Source organism: Narcine bancroftii, chromosome 12 (assembly GCF_036971445.1).
Source record: "Narcine bancroftii isolate sNarBan1 chromosome 12, sNarBan1.hap1, whole genome shotgun sequence".
In the NCBI taxonomy this organism is placed as follows: Eukaryota; Metazoa; Chordata; class Chondrichthyes; order Torpediniformes; family Narcinidae; genus Narcine; species Narcine bancroftii.
Genome location: NC_091480.1, coordinates 33014918 through 33038994, shown reverse-complemented (window position 1 = coordinate 33038994; position 24077 = coordinate 33014918). Strand labels below are relative to the sequence as shown.

The 24077-nt window shown below is 39.1% G+C and overlaps 1 protein-coding gene across 3 annotated transcripts in view; it reads left to right on the top strand.

The window, feature by feature from the left end:
* The window catches only part of LOC138747505 (E3 ubiquitin-protein ligase MGRN1-like), a 117399-nt gene that overhangs the window by 49919 nt on the left and 43403 nt on the right, over positions 1–24077 (top strand). For all 3 annotated transcript variants that reach the window (XM_069906775.1, XM_069906773.1, XM_069906774.1), the window contains exons 5-7: positions 3741–3858; positions 9381–9447; positions 19538–19581. In XM_069906775.1, coding sequence (XP_069762876.1) covers positions 3741–3858; positions 9381–9447; positions 19538–19581 — 229 coding nt within the window. The remainder of the gene's footprint in view (positions 1–3740; positions 3859–9380; positions 9448–19537; positions 19582–24077) is intronic.

The window sequence follows — 24077 nt, the reverse complement described above, 5'->3', positions numbered from 1 at the left end:
TGGTTGCAGTACACTCAGTGCCTTAATCTAATTAATTTATGTGATTGTAACCAATGTTTAGTTTGCTCTAGAACAAATTTTACTTCAGCCATCACCTTTCATCCATTAAGTTCTCATTTGAATAGCTGTGAAAGTCTAGCTTGTACATGTTCTCGTACTGTTAGCTGCAGGTGACGCATCATAGTGTGACTCAGCAAAGCAGAGTAGATCTCTTTGGTTCAGCATACTTCTAGCTAATTGAAAATAAGTTATTCAATTACATGATCACAAATGGAGATTTGCTCTCAGCCTCTGCTGTGTAAGTTCAAAGTATCAGGATTACACTGGTCAGATTGGAGGTGTTCTGGATGGTGTAGAAGATTGTCGTAGGCTACAGTAGGATATCGACAGGATGCAGAGTTGGGGAGAAAAGTAGCAGATGGAGTTCAATCTGTCTAAATGAAGTGATGTATTTTGAAAGGTCAAACTTGAAGCCAGAGTACATGATTAATAGCAGGATTCTTAACCATCTGGAAGAACAGAGGGAGCTTGCATTTCAAATCCATAGATCTCTCAAGGTTGCTGTTCAGGTTGATGGGGTAGTTAAGAAGGCTTGTGGTATGCTGGCCTTTGTCTGTTGGGGAATTGAGTTCAACAGTCGAGAGATAATGTTGCAGCTCTATAAAAGATGTGGAACCTTAGAGATTTACCAGGATGTTCCCTGGATTGAAGAATGTCTTATGAGGCAAAGGCTTTTCACTATGAAGTGAAGAAGGATGAAAGGTGACTTAATAGAGGTCTGCAAGATTATGAGAGACATAGTTAGGGTGGACAGCCAGCTTCTCTCTCCTGGAGTGAGAGTAGCAAAGAATGAAACACAGAAGCTGTAATTGTAGTAAAGACTCTCTGAAATGCTGAAGGAACTCAGCCGTTTTTCAGCATCCGTAGGAAACAAAGTTATATTGCAGGTTTCAGGCCTGAGCACTTCAAGGAATAAGAAAAGAACAAGCAATATGAGCAAAAAAAACCCACTGTCTCAGAATAGAGACAGTGCTGGCTGGGGGAGGAATCCAAATTAACGTGTTAATTGGATATGATAAGGATTGATTCTATCTGTGTGAAAGGAGACCGAGAAAGGGAGAGAGACTGAACTAAGGGGAGAATGTGAGGGGGGAGGGGGGGGGGTTAACAAAAGCCAGAGAGGTTGATTTTAATGCCATCTAGTTGGAAGGTGCCTAGTTGGAAGATGAGATGTTGCTCATCCAATTTGCGGGGTGGTCTCAGTCTGGCAGTGCATGAGACCATGGATAGACTTGTCAGTAAGGGAATGGGATGGGGAATTAAAATTGATAGCCACTAGGAGATCCATGCTATTGCGTTGGACCGAGTTGAGGTACTCAACAAAGCGATTTTCCCAGTCTGTGTCCAGTTTCTCCAATGGAGAGGAGACCACAACAGTAGCACCGGATGAAGTAGTGCAGGGTCAGATGTCCCCTACAGAATCACAGATGAAATATTGCTTTACTTGGAAGGACTGTTTGAGGTCCAAAATGGTGGTGAGGGAGGAAGTGTGGGTGCAAGTAGAGCATCTCCTGTGGGCAGAGGGATAGGTACCAAGGGGACAATTATTGGGGAAGGATGAGTGGACAAGGAAGTCACAGAGGAAGCAGTCTCTGCAGAAGAAGAGGAGAATATGTCTCGTGGTGGGATCATGAAGTAGGTGGCAGAAATAACAGGAGGATGTGTTGGATGAGGAGGCTCTTGGGGTTGTAGGTGAGGATGAGAGGAATCCTGTCCTTGTTGTACGTGGGGACGGGGGGGCCAGGGTAGATGTGCAGTTATTGGAGGATAGGCTGGTGAGGACTGAGTTGATGGTGGTAGAGGTAAAGCCACGTTGTTTGAAGAAGGAGAACATCTCTGATAGATGGAGGAAATGAGAGAATGGAGTGCAATCCTTATAACTGCCACAATATGAAGAGGTGTAGTTGAGGTTGCTGTGGGAGTTGGTTGGTTTGTAGACATTGTCTCTTGAGAATTTGTTTCCCAAGATGGAGACAGAGAGATCAGGTAAAGGGAGAGTGTTGCTGGAGATGGACCAAGTGAACTTGAGGTTGGGGTGGAAGTTGGCAGCAGTGTATGAAATCAATAAGCTCATCATGGGTACATGAGGCAGCACCAAAGTAGTTATTGACATAGCAGAAGAAGAATTGAAGTGCCTTGCCTTTGTAGGCTTGTGGCATGGATTGCTCCATGTAGCCAGTAAAAAGGCAGACATAGATGTGGCCCATGCAGGTACCTGTGGCTAACCCTTTGACCTGGAGAAAGTGGGATGAATCAAAGGTGAGATAAGACCTGCCAGCTGAAAGAGGGTGGAGAGGGACTGGTTGATCCATTGTCGAGAAAGAAATGAAAGGCTTTGAGGCCAGTGAACTGGAAGTTGTTGAAGTGATGGAGGGTGTCCTGGATGTAGGTGAGGAGGGACTGGACCAGCGGCGACAAAACAGTTGAGGCAAGCGGAGACTAATTTGATGGGGCTAGAACACTTTACACGGTGGGTCTGCCTGGACATTTGGGTTTGTGAAGGAGGTAGAAGCGGGAAGTGTGGGGTTGGGAAACAATAAGGCTGTGCCAGGGAGGTGACTGGAAGTGGTGAGTTCAGAGATGGTGAGTGATGTAGTAGTTTGAGTTTTAGTGGGGTCCTGTTGGAGGGTAAGTAAGAGAAGGTGTCTGGGAGTTGTCTGAATTTGGCCAGATGGAGGCCAGTGTGCCAGACCAAAACAGCGCCACCTTTGTCTGCGGGTTTGATGGTGGTGTTTGGATTGATGCGGAGAGAGTGCAGGGTCAGGTGTTCTGAGGGGGTGAGATGGAAATGAGTGAGGGGAGTAATGAAGACAATATGGTTGATGCCATGGCGGCAATTTGAAATATAAAGGTCCAGAAGACTTGAACAAGGTTGAAAACACCCCAGGGGACATGAGTTTCAGGTGATAGGAGGAAAGTTTAGGGGAGGCGTCAGGGTATGTGTTTTTTTTACACCGAGAGTAGTGAGTGTCTGGAATGCATTGCCAGGGTTAATGGTAGAGGCTGGTGCAATAGGGATATTTAGGGCACAGGGATTATTGAGGTAGGAAAGGTTTTGTTTTTGAGTAGGTTTATTTTGATCAGCACAACATTGTAGGCCAAAGTGTTTGTAATGTTTGTTCTATGTTCTAAACTACAGTCTGAATGTTTTGATTGTTGGATTTTTTTTTTAATTTACGTGTCATCATTTGATTCAGAATTATATAGACTTTCTCTTCCATTTCAGTTGAAAACCTGGTTTCAGCAGCTGGGTTTTCATCTAACATTTGCAAAGCAGTATTTAGATATTTGAGGAATTACAAAGATCCTCATTCTCCTATTAAGGTTCGTGGAACCTGCCTTTTCTCCATCAAAAATTTGTAGTTGCTGCTTTAATATTATGCGATCTACTGAAGCTGCAATGATTGGAATGTTTTCAGATTGGTCAGTGTAAACACGATGATGGCTTTCTTCTTCATTTATTGCTACTGCTTTTACCCATTTCTTAAAGACTTCCTTAACTCTACCCTCTTGTGTACTTCATTTCACTTCTCTTCTTACAGATACAATGCCTTTAGAAATCTCGACACTTAACCTTTAGCAAGACTTTGTAATCCTGAGCATTGTTCCAGGTCACCGCAACAAATGATTTCATTTTTCATCTCAAGTTATCAATCTGCTTTAATTTCCTTTTGTTTCAGATATACATCAAAGCAGGCAGCCATGCATTCTGAGACCATCCACTTCAAGAGAGGAGTGAGCCAACATTTCTCTCTTCCTTCTTTTAAAGTTGACTTCTCTGAGTGGAAAGAAGATGAGGTACAGTATTTTTTTTTAAAGACTTTATTTAAAATTTTATAGATGAGGTACAGTATATACGTATTTTGTATTCATTTTAAAATTTTTACTTTATCTTCTGCAGTTTCCTTCTGAAGGCAGTGTACTGTTCTGGACTATAGCTCCATTCTTTTGGTAATCCCTCATTTCCTTATGCAAGCAATCCTTGATGAACCGTCTTATTCAATGGGTGCAGTTGAGTCTTAACCATCTATATAATGGGAAGAGTTACTTAATAGGCCTTTTGTACTTATTTTTCTTCTTAACTCAGTCTTTTAAATTCTGCCAACAGTCTGGAATGTCAGGAAATATTATTCCAGATCAGAATGCTTTTTAAATATTGTTTGTTAAATTGGTGATGCAAAACACAGTTGGAGTGCCCAATGGCAGCTGATAGTGAGATAAGACAAGATTGACGGGAGGCCAATATATATGATCACTTGACTGGAAAAAAAAGGCAAATGGAACTTAAGGAAGTATTTACCTTAATCCTGAAGAGAAGTTACTTGTATTTCGATTTTATGGTTTTGTTTTGGAGCTGGAGTTGAACCTGAACATGAGTTTATATTATTCCCCATAATTCTAAGCCCAAATGTTATAATGCAATTTTGCATTTAATTGGAACAAAAAGGTGCTTCAAGATATTTCTCCATTAAATATAAAAAGCAACTTATGTGAACACTGGAAAGCTGAAAAATCCGAAGAGGATGGAAATATTCAGCAGATCGAGCAGCATCTGTGAAGAGAGAAAGCATTAATATTTCTAGTCAGTGAAGTTTTGTTGAGATTGAAAAATAGTTAGAGATTAACATGATCTCTAATCTCATATGAATTAGCCTAGAGATTCTTGTTCTCCCACTTGGGTGTTCTGGAAAGCAAATCTTGGGAGGTGGGGGTTGTGGGAGTGGAGAGATGTTGGGATTTTGGATAGTGATCCAACACTAAACTTCTGCTGTACCAAAAGTGAAAATTTGTAGCTTAGTCCATCAATTCCCGATGCCAGACTTGGGTATTAATCAAGAAAACTGGAAAGGAGACTTAGTTGGAGGCAGTGGCTGCCAGTTTTTACAGGGAACTGATTGGTAGCAAATTTGGATGGATTAGATCAACAAATAAAGTGGGATGGAATTTCAGGGTTGGGGAGATGAAATGGAATTGTGGAGGAGGGTTGTGGATAAATATTTCAGATATTTGTATGTTGTCAGAGATTGTTTTAGTGTGGGGTGGTAGGGCGAAGGATGTAGGTGACTGCACTTAACCCGCAGCTTCCCCGATCATGTGAGCAATATGAAAATGGTTGTTCTCTTTTTCCGTATGAACATATTCAGATGGTTTTGCATTACTTAGAAAATCCAACAAAGCAAATCCCACTGTGAATCACTCTTGCAAACCAGCAATTTCCAGGTTAGAGGTATCATCAGTCCCCATGCAATGCACTGCAGAGAAAATGCTGACAAAAAGTGATGCAGGATAGTACTGGGGTTACCGAGACAATACTATTGCAGATACTAGCTTTGTGGATTTCAGTGGCCACAAGAGGTCAATGCAGCTGCAGAATTATTGCAAGGAGGCAGATCGAGTATCATAATTTAATATTGTGCCAAAAGAGATTACGAAATAGGATAAAAGAAAATGATGATTACAAAAGAAACTAAAGTAGATAGCAATACATAGCAAGTCATCTCATACAGATACAAGTACACAAAAAAGGATGAACTGCATGAAACAGTTCCTTAATCCGCATGCAAAACAAGTTATGAATTAATCTATAATCGAATGGTTATGTTGAAGTAAATTATACTCTCACTGGCTAAATGTGCTTTCCCATGTATTGTCCTGATCATAATCTATGGAACAGGACAAAGATTACAGAGATCATTTGGGGAAGCATCAGTGGTCACTGATGTTTCTTCCACAAATTACGTCAAGGTACAAATATGAATCGAATGGAGTCACGTGATGGAGGAGTGGCCGGTAGGAGAATACCAGCCCTCTCCAGAAAAGAAGGAAAAAAGTAAAGAAAAAGCAAAGCCCCAGGCACGCAAACTACAACAAATAAAAAAAATAAAGGTGTGGAGGAAATGGCACCAAAGAAAGAAAAGCCAAAAACAACGGGAAGGAAAGACGCCCGAAGAGAAAGGTGGAGGCCTTACCTGTACGAAGAAGCCGGGACCCACCGTGGAAAGAGGAACCCACTCCCTTAGGTCAGTGGAAACCCTGCAGGGTCGCGACCCACCGAACGCAGGACTCCAAAGATGGCTCACGGAGCCAAACAGAGATGCGCAACCGCAATTGTAAACACTTGTGTCCAGACTTGACTCTTTGTGAGCCCACTGAACCTGCTACTCTTCCAAACACAAGACAAGGGAACATCTGTCTGCAATATATTAATTTTTCATTGAGCAGTAAGTTCATTCAGTCTTAATGGAAAATAAATTATTTGAGCCTTTGCAGGAGTATATAAAATCTTTTTCTAATTAATTGTGCTGGGGTGTGACAGAAGAAGGTAACATGGCATAATTGATTCTGCTCTACCTCTATTTTCAGTTTTAGTTCAGTTTTATTCTGTGCTTAATGAATGTATTATGTATTGATTGTTTTCATTCTGGGAGGATTAATCGTCTTGTCAATTTTGTATTCGTAGGCTTGTTCATGTTTGTTAAACTTCCATATAATGTTGAAATAGTCATGTGGAATTAAAAACACAGTAAATGTAAAGACATCACCTTTCAATGTAATTTGGAAAACATTTTACACACTAGATTCAAAACAATTGAAAATTGCAGAGATTCTGAATGTTTGTGACGCACAAGTTCTTTAAACGGTCTTGACATTTTCTAATGTTGATGGTTAAATCTGTTCACATAAGATGTTTCAAAACAATTTCTTATGTAGATAGATGACCTTGCAAAGCAGACTAAACAGTGGATAAAAATACATTTTAAACGCAGAGTGCTATTCGGATTCCTGAAAAACAGGCAAAAATGTATAAGGTCTTTCATGTTTTGTTGTCTGTCTCCTGAAGACCTCTGAATTGTAGATTGCAATTTTTCAGTCTTGGTAATTTAAAAGCCTTTAAAAATGCTCAGAGAAATGTAATTACATGTTCAGCAAAATTCTGGTAAAGCTTTTGGACAATCCCCTTCACGACACCTTGTAATTGCCTTGATATTTGTATTGCTGTAAGCCAGACTGATCAATAGAGGTGAAATTTTCAGGTACAACGTGTCAGCAATTTTTTTGAACAACTGGTAATGATTTGGGGTCCTGAATTAATTACAGCTACCATGCCAACCATGCGTCTATGCTGGAGGCAAGACATTGGCTGCTCGCTAATTATTGCAGAGCTAAAGTACTGGATTTAAATTGGCTTGCATCATCATTAGCTCCAGTGATCAATTCTCCCAGACTCCAAGGGTGCCATTCAAATGCTGTATCTGGATCACATAAAATGGGTGGGAATAACTGAATTAAGACTGCCAATAATAACTACATCATTACATTTGTATCATCCAGATGTTGCAACCATAATCCGTGTTCTTTTTATAGTTTTATGTAGAATTAAGAACCGTGACAATCAGTGGCTTTCTTTTGTTAGTAACAATTAACAGAGGTTTCACAATACTAAATTTTAAATGTTTTTAGGAATTGCTGGAGTAATTTTAGATGAACAATTTTATTGTGCATTTTCTTATGCTTTAACCCGTCTTCAATTAAACTTGAATTATTTCATTTTGATCTTTTTTGGATAATTAGGGTTACACCTTGCAGTTTAAACAAATATCTATGTTATTACTTTCTAAATGGTGTTTTTTTGTAAATGCCTAGAAAGCTCTTTTTATCACTAAGATTGTACATGGATGCAGCTTATCTGCTTACATTTGAGTTTCATTCTTTTGCTATAAAAAGTGGTAATTCATTTATACAGAGCCTTAAACATTTCAAAAGTACTTCACAAATGAGTTTGAAGTAATATTCACGGTCTAATTTAAGAGTGAGGGGGGGGAAAAAACTGTAAGTGTTAATGTAAAATGATGCAGCGTTTCTGACTAAACCAAATGTACAACATGTACAGATACTGTGGTCGATAAATAGGATTATTTCTGTGTGAATTGTAAAGTTTTAATTTCATGCACTGTTTCCTAAATGTGTGATGTGGCTGTGAAGTACACTTCCTGAATATGTTCCCATTTAAATTCTTGTAACTTTCTAGCATTTGATTTAAAAAAAAAACTATTAATAACTGTGGTTCTGTCAAGTTTTGGATTATCAAAATAGAATTTCTGATTTCATGAGTTGGAATATTTCTAATTGCATGGCTGTAAAATTCATAACATTATAACCAAATTGTTGACTAATTTGGATATTTAAGATCAGCTATTCAATTAACAAAATAAATTAACTGACAAGTAAATGTTCAGTCAACACCAAAAGTTAGATAATTTGCATAAATTAAACTCACCTCATCAATATTGAATTTTTTTCTCAAAATAAACTTTATTCGCAACAAAAAAGAAAACGGTTCAAAGTTTTTTCACATCCTTAGTGTCGTATATTGTTGAATATGTTCTCTAATTACACTATTGCCTCCGCTGTGGAACTTGGTCGTTATTCCCCTCTCTATTGTTTGAGGGGCTTCCCCTCGGTCCTAGCCCTCAATGCCCAGTGACAGGACTATAGACTCCCTTCCTCCATCCTCAGTGCATCCCTCAAGGATATACTCCTGCAGCCTGGAATGTACCAGTCAGCAGTGTCCCTTCACTGACCTCTCTGTATGCTGAAAGAACAACATGTTTCGGGAGGACCAAAGGCTGTCTTCCAAAAAGTTGATAGTTTTCCAGCAGTTCTGGGTGTCTTTATTTCACGTATGCCCATAAATCAGAGAATCCTCTGTCACGCTGCTGCTGGGGAATGAAACTTGACAAGAACCCTTGCATTCTTCTCCAAACACTGAGCAAAGCTCCATTCTTTAAGAAGTGAGCGACTGTCTACACCAATGCCACCGTAGTCATCTCAGGGGCAACGTGTGTTGTGGGTGATGTTTCTCCATTTGGCATCTTCCCAGCCAGAAGCAAAGTTTTTTTTTAAACTTATTGTAATTAAACTGGTACCAACAGAACATTAGAGCTCCACATGGGCAAATCAGGGGTTGAATTTTTTTTTCCACTTTTACGTCATGTCGGTGATGAAATTTAAAAAAAATCTTTTTGGTTTTTGGACCTTCAGGTAAGGAATACTCAACTTGTACTGTGATTTCAATCGACAGAGAGGATGCTGCAACATTATTTATTTTATTGTATTATTATAAACTTATTTGTATCTTTAAAAAGAAACATAGATTTTAGTATGTTTTTCATTCTGGACCTGTGTTGTTTTTCTCAGAAATGCAAAAATATAGAAACTACCAATTGGCTATTTTTGGATTCTCAAAGGTTTGCAGTATCTTGAATGTTATTTTAAATTAAAAAAATTTTTTAAAATTGTTCTTTCCTTTTATCCTTTAGTTAAACTTTGATCTTGAGAAAGGAGTTTTTCCTTTAGTCATCCGTGCTGTAGTCGATGAAGTGGATGGTAAGTAGTACATGATATACTGGAATTTTAAATGGATTGTGAATTCCTTAAGTCATCCTGACTACTTTTGAAAGTTTTAAAAATTTTATAACCAGTATTGGAGCAATTAACCTTTTGAGGTATTGGGAAAGCATTAAGAAATGTGAGGTCTGGTTTAACTGCCTTCATTCAGATATCTTTGGAGTTACAGGTTAACTAGGTAATTATTTGGAGGAAGACTACCAAACTTGATGTGTGCACACTGTTGGAGCCAGACAGCATGTTGCCAGATTTAAACACCTTCCATAATTCCCCAACAATGTGATCATGTGTCACATGCTTTTCTTACCAAAGAAGGTGCTTTGTGATCAAAGAGATTAGATATTCTATAAATTAAGAATGCACAGCGTTTGACAATGTTCCTCTGGAACTTTTAATTCTACACAGGTGCAATATCTGATGATGTGTATTGGTCTTTAATTGAATTCAATATCCATAACCTTGTCACCACCAAATTGAACTGATAACTTCCACTGAGATCCAGGAAAAACCCAATACGAATAAAAACAAAACAATGAAATTATTTGTATACAAATGTTGTGGCTAGGTCGCTAGCTTTGTTTTGTGGAGGCAGGGGGATATGTTGAGGGAGGAGGTTAGGGGCAGGGGTGATGGTGGTGTTGGTAGGGTGAGCATGCACACCTCTGTCAAAAGTGTGTGGGCCTCTGTCCAACCCTTGAATCTTGAGTTCAAAAACTTGAATAATATCTGGTTTTGTTTTGAGTTGGAGTAAGGAAGCTACGAAAGATTAGTTGATTAGGAGGTGGGAGCAATTGAGATAATTGGCAGGGACAAATAAAAGGAGGGGTAGCTGGATGCAGCCAGTGAGTGAGTGGCTTAGGGAAGGAGTGAGACTCTGAGGCTTTGGCTCAAGAAGCTTCGATGAGTAGAGGCTAAGGAAGGGCTTACTCCTTACACTACCAGGGAGTGGTTGTCATTGAAGTGGTCTGAGACAGAGTGTTGAGGCTTTGGCTGAACAGGTAAGAGGTAAGAATTATAGCAAAAGGGCAAGTTACAGGTACGATTATTTAGTAATATCAGACAGTAGCATTGGCAGTATGTATCTAAGATTAGTATTGTGCTTGGAGAAGCCAGATGTGGGGACCCTAGGAGACTACCAGCCTACCAAAGGACTACATCTGTGCCAGGCACAATGAGTTGCAGCTCCTTAAGGACCATGTTAGGGATCTGGAACTGCAACTTTCTGACCTTCAGTTGATTAGGGAAAGTGAGGAGGTGATTGAGAGTAGCTTTAGAGAGATGGAAGAGACCTCCTCTGCAACAGTCTTCCTTAGAAATCTGTATATCATGTTAGATACTGTTGGGGCAGTTGACCTGACAGAGGAAGATCGTGGCAAACAGGACTCTGACACTATGCCCAATGCCATGCTCAGGAGAGAAAGGAGAAATACAGTGGTTATAGGGGATTCCATAGGGAGGAGAACAGACAAGATGTCAGTGAGCATGATAGGGACAGCCAGATGGTGTGTTGCCTGCCTGGTGCTGGGGTGAAGGATGTCTCAGATTGGGTCCAGAGTATTCTGAGGAGAGAGGGCAAGCAGCCAGAAGTCTTGGTACATGTCAGTATCAATGACATAGATAGAAAAAGAGAAAAGTTGGGAGGGGGAAGGGAACCAGGGTGTTGGGTACATAGCATTCTGCAAGGGGAAGGAGAACAGCCAGAAGTCGTGGTCCATGTGGGGACCAATGACTTAGCTAGAAGTGGGGATGAGGTTCTGAAACAGGATTATGTGGAATTAGGTAGGAAGTTAAAAAACAGGTCCTCCAAGGTAGTAATCTCTGGATTGCTGCCGGTGCCACGCGCTAGTGAGGGTAGAAATAGGAGGATGTCGAGGATGAATGTGTGGCTAAAGAGATGGTGCAGGGGGCAAGGGATAAGATTTCTGGATCATTGGGATCTCTTCTGGGGAAGGTTGGACCTGTACAAAAGGGACTGGAGGGGGACCAATACCCTGGCAAGCAGATTTGCTAGAGCTGTGGGGGAAGGTTTAAACTAGTTTGGCAGGGGGGTGGGGAACAGAGTGTGAGAGCAGTGTCAAGGGAGCATGGCCACCTAGATAAGAATAAAAACGATAACAAAGGTAGGATGGAGATTAGGGTAGAAGGTAGAAAGAGAATGTATGTGAGGGTCATTCTCTGAAATGCATATATTTTAATGCAAGAAGCATAGTGAACAAGGTAGATGAGCTTAGAGCATGGACAGATACTTGGGGTCACGATATTGTGGCAATTAGTGAGACCTGGCTACAAGAGGGGCAGGACTGGCAACTTAACGTTCCAGGATACATTTGTTTTAGATGTGATAGATCAGGGGGTAAAAAAAGGGGGAGGAGTTGCTCTGCTTGTTAAGGAGGACATTACTGCCGTGAGGTGGCAAGATGATCTGGAGGGATCGTCCAATGAGGCTGTTTGGGTGGAATTGAGGGGTGAAGGAGGCATGAGGGTGCTAGTAGGGGTGTATTACAGACCACCAAATGGGTCAAGAAAACTAGAGGAACAAATGTGTAGAGAGATAAAATATATGTGTGAGAATCATAAGGTAGTGATCATGGGAGATTTTAACTTCCCTCACATTGATTGGGATACCCATACAATTAGAGGGCTGGATGGGCTAGAGTTCGTTAAATGTGTTCAAGATTGTTTTCTGAATCAATTAGTAGAAGAACCGACTCGGGACAGTGTAATACTGGATCTCCTGTTAGGGAACGAGCTAGGTCAGGTATCAGACATTAATGTTGGAGGTCCAATTGGGTCTAGTGATCATAATTCTGTTAGTTTTAAGGTAGTTTTAGGGAAGAGCAAGGAGGGGCCTAAAGTTGAGGTTCTGGATTGGAGAAGAGCAAATTTCGAAGGAATAAGAAGGGATTTGGGGAGTATTGAGTGGGACAGGATATTTTCAGGTGAGGGTGTAAATGAAAAATGGAGGATATTCAAAAAATAAATTTTGAGGGTACAGAGTAGTTATGTCCCAGTGAGGATCAAAGGAAAGACTGGAAGTCATAGGGAGGCTTGGTTTTCGAGGAATATTGGAAATTTGGTTAGGAGAAAAAGGGAGGTGTACAAGAGGTATAAAGAACAGGGAGCTGACAATTTGAAGGAGGACTACAAGGAGTGTAGAAGGAATCTTGAGAAAGAAATTAGAAAGGCCAAAAAAAGGCACGAAGAGGCCTTGGCAGACAGAGTAAAAATAAATCCAAAGGGTTTCTATAAGTACATTAAAAGTAAAAGATTAGTGAGGGATAAAATTGACCCCTTGTAGATAGTGAGGGTAGGCTGAGTGAGAAGTCAGAGGAAATGGGGGAAATTTTGAATGATTTCTTTGCCTCGGTATTCACTAGGGAAAAAAATATTGAACCAGTTGAGGAAAAGAAAAATAGTGGGGAGGTAATGAAGCATATAAGGATAACCGAGGAGGTAGTGATGGCTGTGTTGAAAAAGAAAAAGGTGGATAAATCTCCGGGACCGGACAAAATATTCCCAAGGACACTCAGGGAGGCTAGTGGACAGATAGTGGGGCCATTAACAGAGATATTTAGGATGTCACTGGCCACGGGAGTAGTGCCAAAGGATTGGAGGGTGGCGCATGTGGTTCCGCTGTTTAAGAAAGGGTCTAAATGTAAACCTGGGAATTATAGGCCCGTGAGTCTGACGTCTGTGGTGGGCAAGTTGATGGAAAGTGTTCTGAGGGATGGTATTTTCAAATATTTGGAGGTACAGAGATTGCTAGGGAGTAATCAGCATGGTTTTGTCAGGGGTAGATCATGCTTGACAAACCTGATTGAGTTTTTCGAGGGGGTTACAAAAAAGGTTGATGAAGGGAAAGCTGTGGATGTTGTTTATTTAGACTTTAGTAAAGCTTTTGACAAAGTTCCCCACAGGAGGTTAGGAAAAAAGGTGGAGGCATTAGGTATAAATGAGGAGGTAGTGAAATGGATTCAGCAATGGTTGGATGGGAGGTGTCAGAGAGTAGTAGTAGAAAATTGTTTGTCCAATTGGAGGCCGGTGATTAGTGGAGTTCCTCAGGGATCGGTCCTCGGTCCACTATTGTTTGTTATATATATTAACGATCTGGAAGCAGGGGTGAAGAATTGGATAAGCAAGTTTGCGGATGATACAAAGATTGGTGGTGTTGTGGACAGTGAGGAAGATTACCGTAGATTAAAAGGTGATTTAGGAAGGCTGGAGGTGTGGGCTGAGAAATGGCTGATGGAATTTAATACAGATAAGTGTGAGGTGTTACATTTTGGAAAGGCAAATCTAAATAGGTCATATGCATTAAATGGTAGGTTATTGAGATGTGTAGAGCAACAAAGGGATTTAGGAGTGATGGTAAATAGTACCCTCAAGGCTGATACTCAGGTAGATGGTGTGGTGAAGAAGGCATTTGGAATGTTGGCCTTCATAAATCGGAGTATTGAATTCAAGAGTAGGGAGGTTATGATGAAATTGTACAAGGCATTGGTGAGGCCAGATTTGGAGTACCGTGTACAGTTTTGGTCACCAAATTATAGGAAAGATATAAACAAAATAGAGAGAGTGCAGAGAAGGTTCACGAGAATATTGACAGGATTTCAAGGTTTGAGTTACAGGGAAAGGTTGTGCAGACTGGGGCTTTTTTCTCTGGAGCGTAGAAGATTGAGAGGGGACTTGATAGAGGTGTTTAAGATTTTAAAAGGGACAGACAGTAAACATGGATAGGCTTTTTCAATTAAGAGTGGGGGAGATTCAAAGTAGAGGGCATGGTTTAAGATTGAAGGGGGAAAATTATAAGGGAACATGAGGGGAAATTTCTTTACGCAAAGGGTGGTGGGGATGTGGACTAGATAGTTACGTGGATAGGAGAGGACTGGAGGGGTATGGACCGGGTGCTGGTCAGTGGGACTAGGAGGGTGGGGATTTGTTACAGCATGGACTAGTAGGGCCGAACTGGCCTGTTCTGTGCTGTAAGTGGTTATATGGTTATATGGTTAAAGAGGAAAATATCAAAAAAAATCAAAGATACTAATGCAGCAAAGATGGCATAAAGGATAGGCAGGTAAAATGACAGGATAATTTGCTGTGCAATAGAAATAGAGTAACAGATACTGGTCTAAGTGTTCAGTACAAATGCATGTAGCATTAGAAATAAAGTAAATGACCTTGTTGTACAGCTACAGATTAAACGTTATGACATTGTGGCCATCACCGTGACATGGCTTAATGGTGGATGTGATTGGGAGCTGAATGTCAAAGGGTACATGGTGTATAGGAAAGATAGGCAGGTAGGTAGAGGGGGTGGTGTGGGCCTGATGGTAAGCAATGATATTAAATCCCTAGAAATAAGGGACATTCAGTCAGAAGAGGTAGAATCCTTATGGGTTGAGTTAAGAAATGGCAAGGTGAAAAAAAACCCCTAGGCGCCTCACAGTTCGGCGTGCAGCAACCTCCTTTGAAGAAGACCGCAGAGCCCACCTCACTGATAAAAGACAAAGGAGGAAAAACCCAACACCCAACCCCAACCAACAAATTTTCCCCTGCAACCGTGTCTGCCTGTCCCGCATCGGACTTGTCAGCCACAAACGAGCCTGCAGCTGACATGGACATTTACCTCCTCCATAAATCTTCGTCTGCGAAGCCAAGCCAAAGAAAACAGGTCCCCAAACAGCAGCCGGGAGGTGGACTGGAAATAGAAAAAGTCTTTCAGAAGAAAAATGTCAAAATAATTATGGGGGATTTTAACATGGAAAGGGATTGGGAAAGTCAGGAAAGTACTGGACCTCAGGAGAGAGAGTTTGTAGAATGCTTACAAGATGGCTTTTTGGAGCAGCTTGTCGATGAACCCACCGACAGATCGGTGGCTTTGGATTGGGTGCTGTGTAATGAACCTGAGGTGATTAGGTAATTAAAGGTAATGGAACCCTTAGGAATTTGAAAAGGAGAAGCTGATATCAGGTGTGTCAATATTTGTGGAACAAAATAGATTACAGTGGTATGAGAGAGGAAGTGGCCCAAGTTGACTGGAAAAGTAAGCTAGATGGAGGGACGGAAGAGCAGAATTTCATGAAGAAAGTGCAGGATATTCCAAGAAAAAATAAACATGAATGAGAAGTGGCAGAAATGTGGCAAACAAGAGAGGTTAAGACTAAAATAAAAGCAAAAGGGAGGACATACAAGGAAGCAAAAATTAGTGGGAAAACAGGACTGGAAAACATTTTTAAAACTTAGAAGAAAGAAACTAATAAAGTTGTTAGGAAAGAAAAGATGAATTATGAAATGAAGTTGGCAAATAACGAACAAAAGGATGCTAAGAGTTTTTTTTAATATATGAAGAGTTAGAGACAGACTGACAGATATAGGACTGATTGAAAAATGGTGCTGGAGAAATTATAATGGGTGACAAAGAGATGGCAGAGTATCTAAATGAGTATTTTGCTTCAGTCTTCACCGTGGAAGATATCAGAAATATACCTGATAGTCAGAGGAATCAGTCAAGATAACAGGAGAGAAAGTGCTTGGTAAGCTAAATGGACTAAAGATAGATAAGTCTCCCGGACTGGATGAGATGCACCCACGAGTTCTGAAGGAGGTGACTTTAGAGATTCTGGAAGCCTTGGGAATAATTTTCCAGGAATCAGTAGACTCTGGCATGGTTCTGGAGGACTGGAAAGTTGAAAATATAGTTCTGCTGTTTAAGAAAGGAGGGAGGCAGAAAAAATAAAATGGAAAGTTATTGGAGTCGATCCTCAAGGATGAGGCTATGAAATACCTCGAGGTGCATGACATAATAGGTCCAAGCCTGCATGGTTTTGTGCCTGACCAACCTATTGGAATTTTTTGAGGTAATCTTAAGTAGGATGGACAAGGGAGAGACTGTGGATGTTATGTATTTGGATTTTCAAAAGGCCTTTGATAAGGTGCCAGATAAGAGGTTGCTAAATAAAATGAGAGCCTATGAAAGATATTAGATTGGGTAGAGCATTGGCTGATAGACAGAAGACAAAGGGAGGGAATAAAGGGATCCTGTTCTGGTTGGTTGCCTGTTTCTAGTGGTATTCCACAGGGGTCAGTGTTGGGGCTGCTTCTTTTTACAATGTATATTGATGATTTAGATTATGGATTAAGTGATTTTGTAGCTAAATTTGCAGATGACACCAGGATGGGTGGAGGAGCAGGACGTGTTGAAGAAACCGAAAGGTTGCAGAGACTTGAACAGTTTAGGAGAGTGGGGCAAAGAAATGGCAGATGAGATACAATGTTGAGAATTATAAACTTGTACATTTTGGAAGAAGAAATAAACAGGCCAATTATTATTTAGATGGGGAGAAAATTCAAAATTCGGATTTGGGTGGCCCTTGTGCAGGATACCCTAAAGGTTGACCACCAGGTTGGACCGACAGAAAAGAAAGCGAATGCTATGTTGGCATTCATTTCAAGAGGAATAGTGTAAAAGAGTAATGAGGTGTTGATGAGGCTCTTTGGGGCACTGGTGAGACCTCATTTGGAGTAACTGTATGCAGTTTTGGGCCCCTTATCTTAGAAGGGATGTTCTGATGTTGGAAAAAGTTCATAGAAGATTTACGAGGATGATTCCTGGAATGCAGGGGCTAACATATGAGGAGAGTTTATCAGCTCTTGGACTGTATTCATTGGAGTATAGAAGGATGAGAGGGGATCTCAACGAAACATTTCAAATGTTGAAAGGATTGGACAGAGTAGACATGAATAAGATGCTTCCCTTGGTGGGTGAGTCCAGGACAAGAGGGCAAAGTCTTAGAGGGTACACATTTAGAAGAGAGATGAGGAGAAATTTCTTTAGCCAGAGGGTCATGGATTTGTGGAATTCGTTGCCACATACAGCTGTGGAGGCCTGATCATTGGGAGAGTTTAAAGAGAAGATAGATAGGTATCTAATTATTAAGGGATATGGGGAGAAGGCTGGAAATTGGAACTAGATGTGAGAATGGTTTAGCTCACGGTGGGGTGGCAGAGCAGTCTCGATGGGCCAAATGGCCTACTTCTGTTCCTTGATGTTGTGAACATTTTAAAATACTGCACCAAAATAGTTATTGACTGAAATTTTAAACTGGGGCCTTTCAATTCCTGCTGGGGCACATAAAAATCTCTTGCCATTACTTCACAAAGGGGCAGTAGGTTATTCTTGGTATTTTGGCATAGATTGATCCTTGATCAGCATTCCTAAATTAAACAAAGGACATGGTCATTATCATGTTGTTTCTGGAAGTTTTTTGTGCATAAATTCACTACTATGTTTATTTATAACAAATGACTCTACTTCCATATAACACTTCCAAAAAAAAACTGTAAACAGGATATGTTATTTGGTTTTTGGGTTAGGAAATTAATTGTATGTTAATTTTTCAGTTTCCTCATTGAAATGCCAAAAAGAGCAGGTGAATTTACAGTGGAAAAGAGACCATTTTATCAGATTTCTGCAGCTATTCTAATTGTGGTCCATAATGAATATGGGGTGTAGGGAATGATACAAAAACAATTTTCTTTGTCCACAATGCTCATTTCTATCCAACAATAGTAACACCGTTTTAGGAAAGTTGACTTACCCTAACTTCAGCTTCACAGATAGATATACGATAGATTATACTGCAAATTAAAATTGGACATTATTAATATTGCTTATATTTAATGCTATGGTTTTGATTTTGCCAAAGGGTTGACTATAACATTTAATTCTGCTGCAAATCACATAATTGTCTTTTTTTTTAGAACTTTTAGAAGATATAATTGATTGTAAACGAACTTCTTAAAATAGAAACACTTTATTTTCAAGATCACCCTTTGAGAATGAGATCATTATATCTGTGAGACAGTTGAGCAGATTGTTTGAGGTATATTTATATGCTGGTGAGTGACACATTGAGTGGACATGATTGAATATAAACGACTCAAAATAATCCTGCCAAATATAGAATACTATGGTGAAATGATGCCCTAAACACATGTGTTCTGATTGAGTGCAGCTGTTTTTTGGTTGAATGTTTATTAATGTAAGAACAGTAGCAGGTCTTAAGCACTTTCCACTGATTTTTCATCTACTCACCCCTCCTTCATTCCCTGATCCAAAGAAGGTCTACAGACGTCAAAACCCAAATAATTGATCTTTACAAATAACAGATAATACTGGAAAACTCAGCATGTCAGACAGCATTTATAGAGAGAGAGAAAAGAAAGTTGATATTTGAGCTTTGTTTCAACAAAGTTGATCTTTCATCTTAACTATGGAATGTTAATGTTGAAAGGATTTTGAAATGCATGGATGAGATAAAGGAAGGATATAAAAGAAAGTGCATGCTGAGGCATGTCAGAAGAAATAAGGGCGGCATAGCGGTTAGGGCAATGCCGTTTCAGAGCCAGCGATCCGGACGGGGGTTCAAATCTCGCGCTGTCCGTAGAGTTTGTCATTCTTCCCTTGTCTCAGTGTGTTTCCTCCCACTGTTCAAAGCATACCATTGTAGGTCAATTGGATGTAATTGGGCGGGCTCGTGGGGTGAAAGGGCCTGTTATCATGCTGTATATCTAAATATTAAAAAAATTAAAAGAAGAAATTAAATTATGAAAATGAGCATTATGCAAATAACAAATAAAGAAGGTAAATGTCATTCTGGGGAAGTTGTAAATGTAAAAAACAGTAATTATGTGAAATAACCAAAGGGAAATTAAAAATGGGTGTACCCCAGTCTTTGAACCATCTGCTGATGGCAACAGCTGCACTTCACTTCAACTATTTAGTCCTCAGTGTATCAAAAAAAATAACCATTAGTGGTACCTTCAAGAGAGGAAGCTGGGAAAAAAGTAAAGATTTTGAAAATGATTTTGGATTTGGGGCTGGAGGGAATTATGTTTGCTGAATGAATCCTTGCATTGTCAATTAAGCCCCAGCTTGAAATAATACATTCAAATCTATCCTTTCTGAAGTGTTGATCTACATTCCTTGTTTAAAAAAAAGTCTTGTATTACAGCATGAAACTTTCAATATAATAAAGCAAAATAAATCTGATTTGAATTTTTATTGCAGAATACTCTGGTCATGCCCATATTCTTTTGGCTGCAATGGAAAAAGTAAGTGCAATAACTTTATGTACAACTTCTTTAATTATTCTTATTATCCTAAATTCATCTTTGGGTTTAGAAGATGACTAAATTTTCAGATAAACTTCAAGTGATATTCTTTGTAATTGAATTTAAAGTCATTAAATTACTTGGGTGTTCAACCTAAAGCATTATCCATAATCGCAATATTTCCACTATAGAGTAAATTGCTCATTAGTAATTGTATTAATTTGGGAAGCATGGTTAGCTCAGCAGTTAGTGCAACGCTGTAACAGCGCCAGCGACTGGGACCAGGGTTCCAATCCTACGCTGTATGTTCTCCCCGTGTCTGTGTCGAACTTCTCCAGTTTCCTCCTACCATTCAAAAATGTATGGGGAATGTAGGTTAATTGGGTTTAATTGAGTGGTAGGGGCTGAAAGGTTTAAATTTAAAATTTAAAAATTTAAATTTGTAGGTTTCATTATCATTTATTATTTAGTTTTGAATGTAAAGTTTCCTCACACAGGGAAAAACCTCATTTGTGTAGTACTGTTTGAAAAATGAAAACAAATTTGTGTATTCTTTCCCTTTTATAAGTGACTTCAGTGAATTTGATTTGAATAAAATGAACTCCTGAAACAATTACTGAAATAATTAAAATCTGAAATTGTCACATACAACTATCATTCCATAGTGGCAATATGTAAAAGTAAACTTTGATTTAAAACATATTGAATTAGAACTATTTACTTATTTTAAAGCAGTTTACTGATTTATTTCATATAATGCATAATTAACTGTAAATAAATATTGCAATTTTGGTATTGAAAGAAATACCAGTGCATCATCTCTGCAGCTTCACACCTGTCACCTTTTGCAAATTAATGAACTAAATGGAATGGTGTAAAATAAGTTAATGAATTAAAATTGGATTGCACAAATTGTCTTACAGCTGAAGAACTAACATTGTTATTCATGCATTTTTATTTAAAAAAGACCATTGTAATAACTGCATGTTGGAAAAAAAATATACTTTATCTTTTGAAATTCCAAAGTTCTATTTTACAAGACTGATACAGAACAGAATTGCCACAACATCAAAATGGTTACTTTTGATAAAGTCTGCAGTTACAAAAAAAAATTCCATCAGAAATGATGCATTAAAAATCATAAAAGTTGCAGATAAGTTTGCACAAAGAATGATTTTTCAATCCATTTTTATTTCTGCACAGTGTAATGGGAATGTTTGAAAAGCTTGGAGATAAATGCCTGTAATGTTGAACACAGAATTGTTGCAGATAGGTTCTTTATTAGTTTAATGTACCTCATAGTCATGGTGGGGAGCTGACGTGGACTTTTACCCCCTCCATAAATCTTCGTCCGCGAAGCCAAGCCAAAGGAGAAAAAAAAGAATAATGTACCTCATAAAACTTCAATACTGCTCTCTGGTGTGTGTGTGTGTGTGTGTATATATATATATATATATATATATATATATATTATACAAAGACAGAGTTAGTCAAGTCTGAACTTGTGATGGTATTGGACGTATTATGCTTAGTGTTCACATACTCTGGTTATGTATTGAAGAATTGGTGTTACTTATTCAGCTCGGGTATATTGATCTTCCTTATTTATCTACAAGCACACATTCTGTCACCTTACAAATGTTTTCACATGCCATGAATGATACAAGCTCCTTAACAAAATCTTAAAATAATTAAAGACATTTTCAAATTAATTTTCGCCTGCAGTGAATGTTTTTATTTACAGTTCTATGTAAGATGTTTTCACTTTGTCAAAAAAATTACTTTGCATGTTTTAGGTGTAAAGGTGTGCAGAGATAGCAGGCTTCTTTTTGTGCGGTAAAGGGGTGGTTAAATTAAGCATCCTATTTCTCAAGTTATTTTTGCCATTATAAATTAGAAAGTTGTCTGGAAGCCATAGCTAATATGAAGGTGAAAATGCCTTGTCAGGAAGAATTTCATTAAGAGCAATGATGTTTCTGAAAATTCCTGTTTAGAATTTTGTTTTTGTAGGAGTTTTAAAATTGGCTGAGCCGAGCATTTAATGTGAAGTTGGAAATTTCAAGAGCGACCTTAAATATTTTTTTTTCCCTTTCCATCCTTGTGTTCAAATTACATTGAACTCTTATTTTAAAATCAGATCCATTTAATAATTTTCCTGGGGGACAATTACACCATTCTAAATCTATTGCCTCCAGTGAAGATCTAAGTTGGTCTTGATTTAATACATTTTCTTTAATTAAGATTTGAAGACCAGTTAAAGAACTGAAAATGGGGAAAAAAAACATTACTCTGGGAATGAATGAAACTGGACAACACTATTTCTTTTAGTTTCCAGAATCCTTTCCAACATCCATTGGCTTTGTTGGACAAGAGTAAGATGCCAAAGAGACAAGAGGCCAGAATGACAGTGTGACAAAGAATTAAACCTGCATCTGGAAGTGCAGGCTCGCCAGTCACTTGTCATTTCTATTCTTCCTACTCTGACCTTTGGTCACTTCCATTGGGCTTCCATCAATTGTGTGAACATGAACAACATAATCTGTGATCAAAGCATATTACAATCCCAAATATTCAGACCTCATTTTGTTAGAATGTGTCCTTAACTCAGTTTTTCCTCTCACAGAAACTGCCTGATGAGTATTTCTTGCAATTTCTGATACATTTCTAGCAACTCTTGTTCTGCATCTCACAGTTGTGTTGTTTTCTCTTTTTTTTGTTTTGATTTTCTTTCTCTCCCTATGTACACCAGATGTAATTAATGAACCTTGCCCAAGCTTCTGTCATCCAGCACTGTCTGGAATATGATCTTTTGGTTTTCTTCCTATCTCAGGCATCTCCCTTGTTCTTTCCACTTCAATGGAACTTAAAACGTGGTTATGAAAAATTCATTTATCTGAAATATTTAACTTTGCTTATCCTGACAGAGGCTGCCTGACCTGTTTAGTATTTTTGCATTTTCCAGCTTTCATTTTATTTTCCATTTTCTGCAGATTTTGCTCTTCCACATTGGAATTAAATTTTACAATGGAATGCATTTACCAATTTTTCCTCAATTCCCCCTGAACAAAATTGTATTTTTTTGTATATTTGATTGTAGATGTGTAAAATGTAAATATTTTAAATTAAATTTCCTTGAAATATCTGGTTTGCAAAAGTGCTGTATTTGAAACTTTAGCCTCTTCTATCCTCTGGGATTTAGTGTGAATGCCAGCCCATTTTAAAAAAGACTATGAATTGTTCTTTGTTACTGGTAGTGACTGATTTGTGAGCTATGTTACGTGATTTCTGCCATCATTCTGATTTATTTTAAAAGCTATCTTTGGGTCATTTCTTTAAATAGATTTACTCTGAGAAAAAGGCATTAAAGGTGGTAACTTTTTTTCTGTTATAAGAGTCTACAAAATGACTAGTCAGAGGCCAGATGTGTGCAAGTACCAAAAAAGGACATAATGGGTTCTAAACAGTATACAGTAATAACCAAAAGCAATTTGAGAATTTGTACAGACTAGCCAGTGACTCAGCCACTAAATCAACATGATCTCTGTTGAACTACCATGTTGGTAAAGATTACCTACTTAATTAAAGCCTTGAATTGTTCTCTCTTTTACATAAAATGGTTAACCAGAAGATATAATTATCAAGAATAGTAGTAGAGTTGTTGTATTAGAGGTCGAATAATCGAAAGGCCTGAAACTAACACAAGTTCAAATCCTCTCATTTTACCTTTTAAATTGCTACCACTGGATTGTGCTACAAGCACATTTGATTTACTGATAGAAAGAAAGAAAATTTGTCATTCCTTTCCATGATCTGGCCATTGTGTAATCTTAAATGAAGGCAAAATGATTAACTTTTTGTTGTATATTACTTCATAATCCATTAAGTTGATTCAAATAGCCAAGTCAAAATGGAATAGTGATGGACCACCTGAGCATTGTATTTGAACATGACAGAGGCAGAGCCAGCCCAGTTTATCCTGTAAAAACCTTTTGTTAACATCAGTTCAAGATTCAATTTATTATTATACTAATAAAACAATGTCAAATTACCTCTTACAATCAGATGCAGTCAGAGAGAGAGAGAGAAGCAAAAAGGAGTCCACCCAGAATCACCGAGTGTCCATAGATTATCCTCCAGGGCTTCTGCAGCTCCCTCAGCCACACAGAGTCCAGTCCAAACCATTGGGATCTCGAGCTCCAGATCTGAACCCCTGACACGATCAGGAACCCTTCAGCGTATTTGGCAACTCCTCGCATTCCAGTTCCAATACCTGGTACCCTTCCAGTCAGATAAACCCAGTCTCCAGCAGACCACAGCCCGGCGTCAGTCTCCCGACTGTGGTCTCCAGCAGCCCGCTGCATGTGTTGGTCTTTCAGCCGCAGAGTCCCCTCACTGATCTGCCGCCGTGGTCACCGTCCCCACGGGTCATCTCCTCTGCTTCGCCTTCTCAGACATTCGTGATCGTCCCGTCCTCTGGTGCCCTGTGCCAGTCCTCT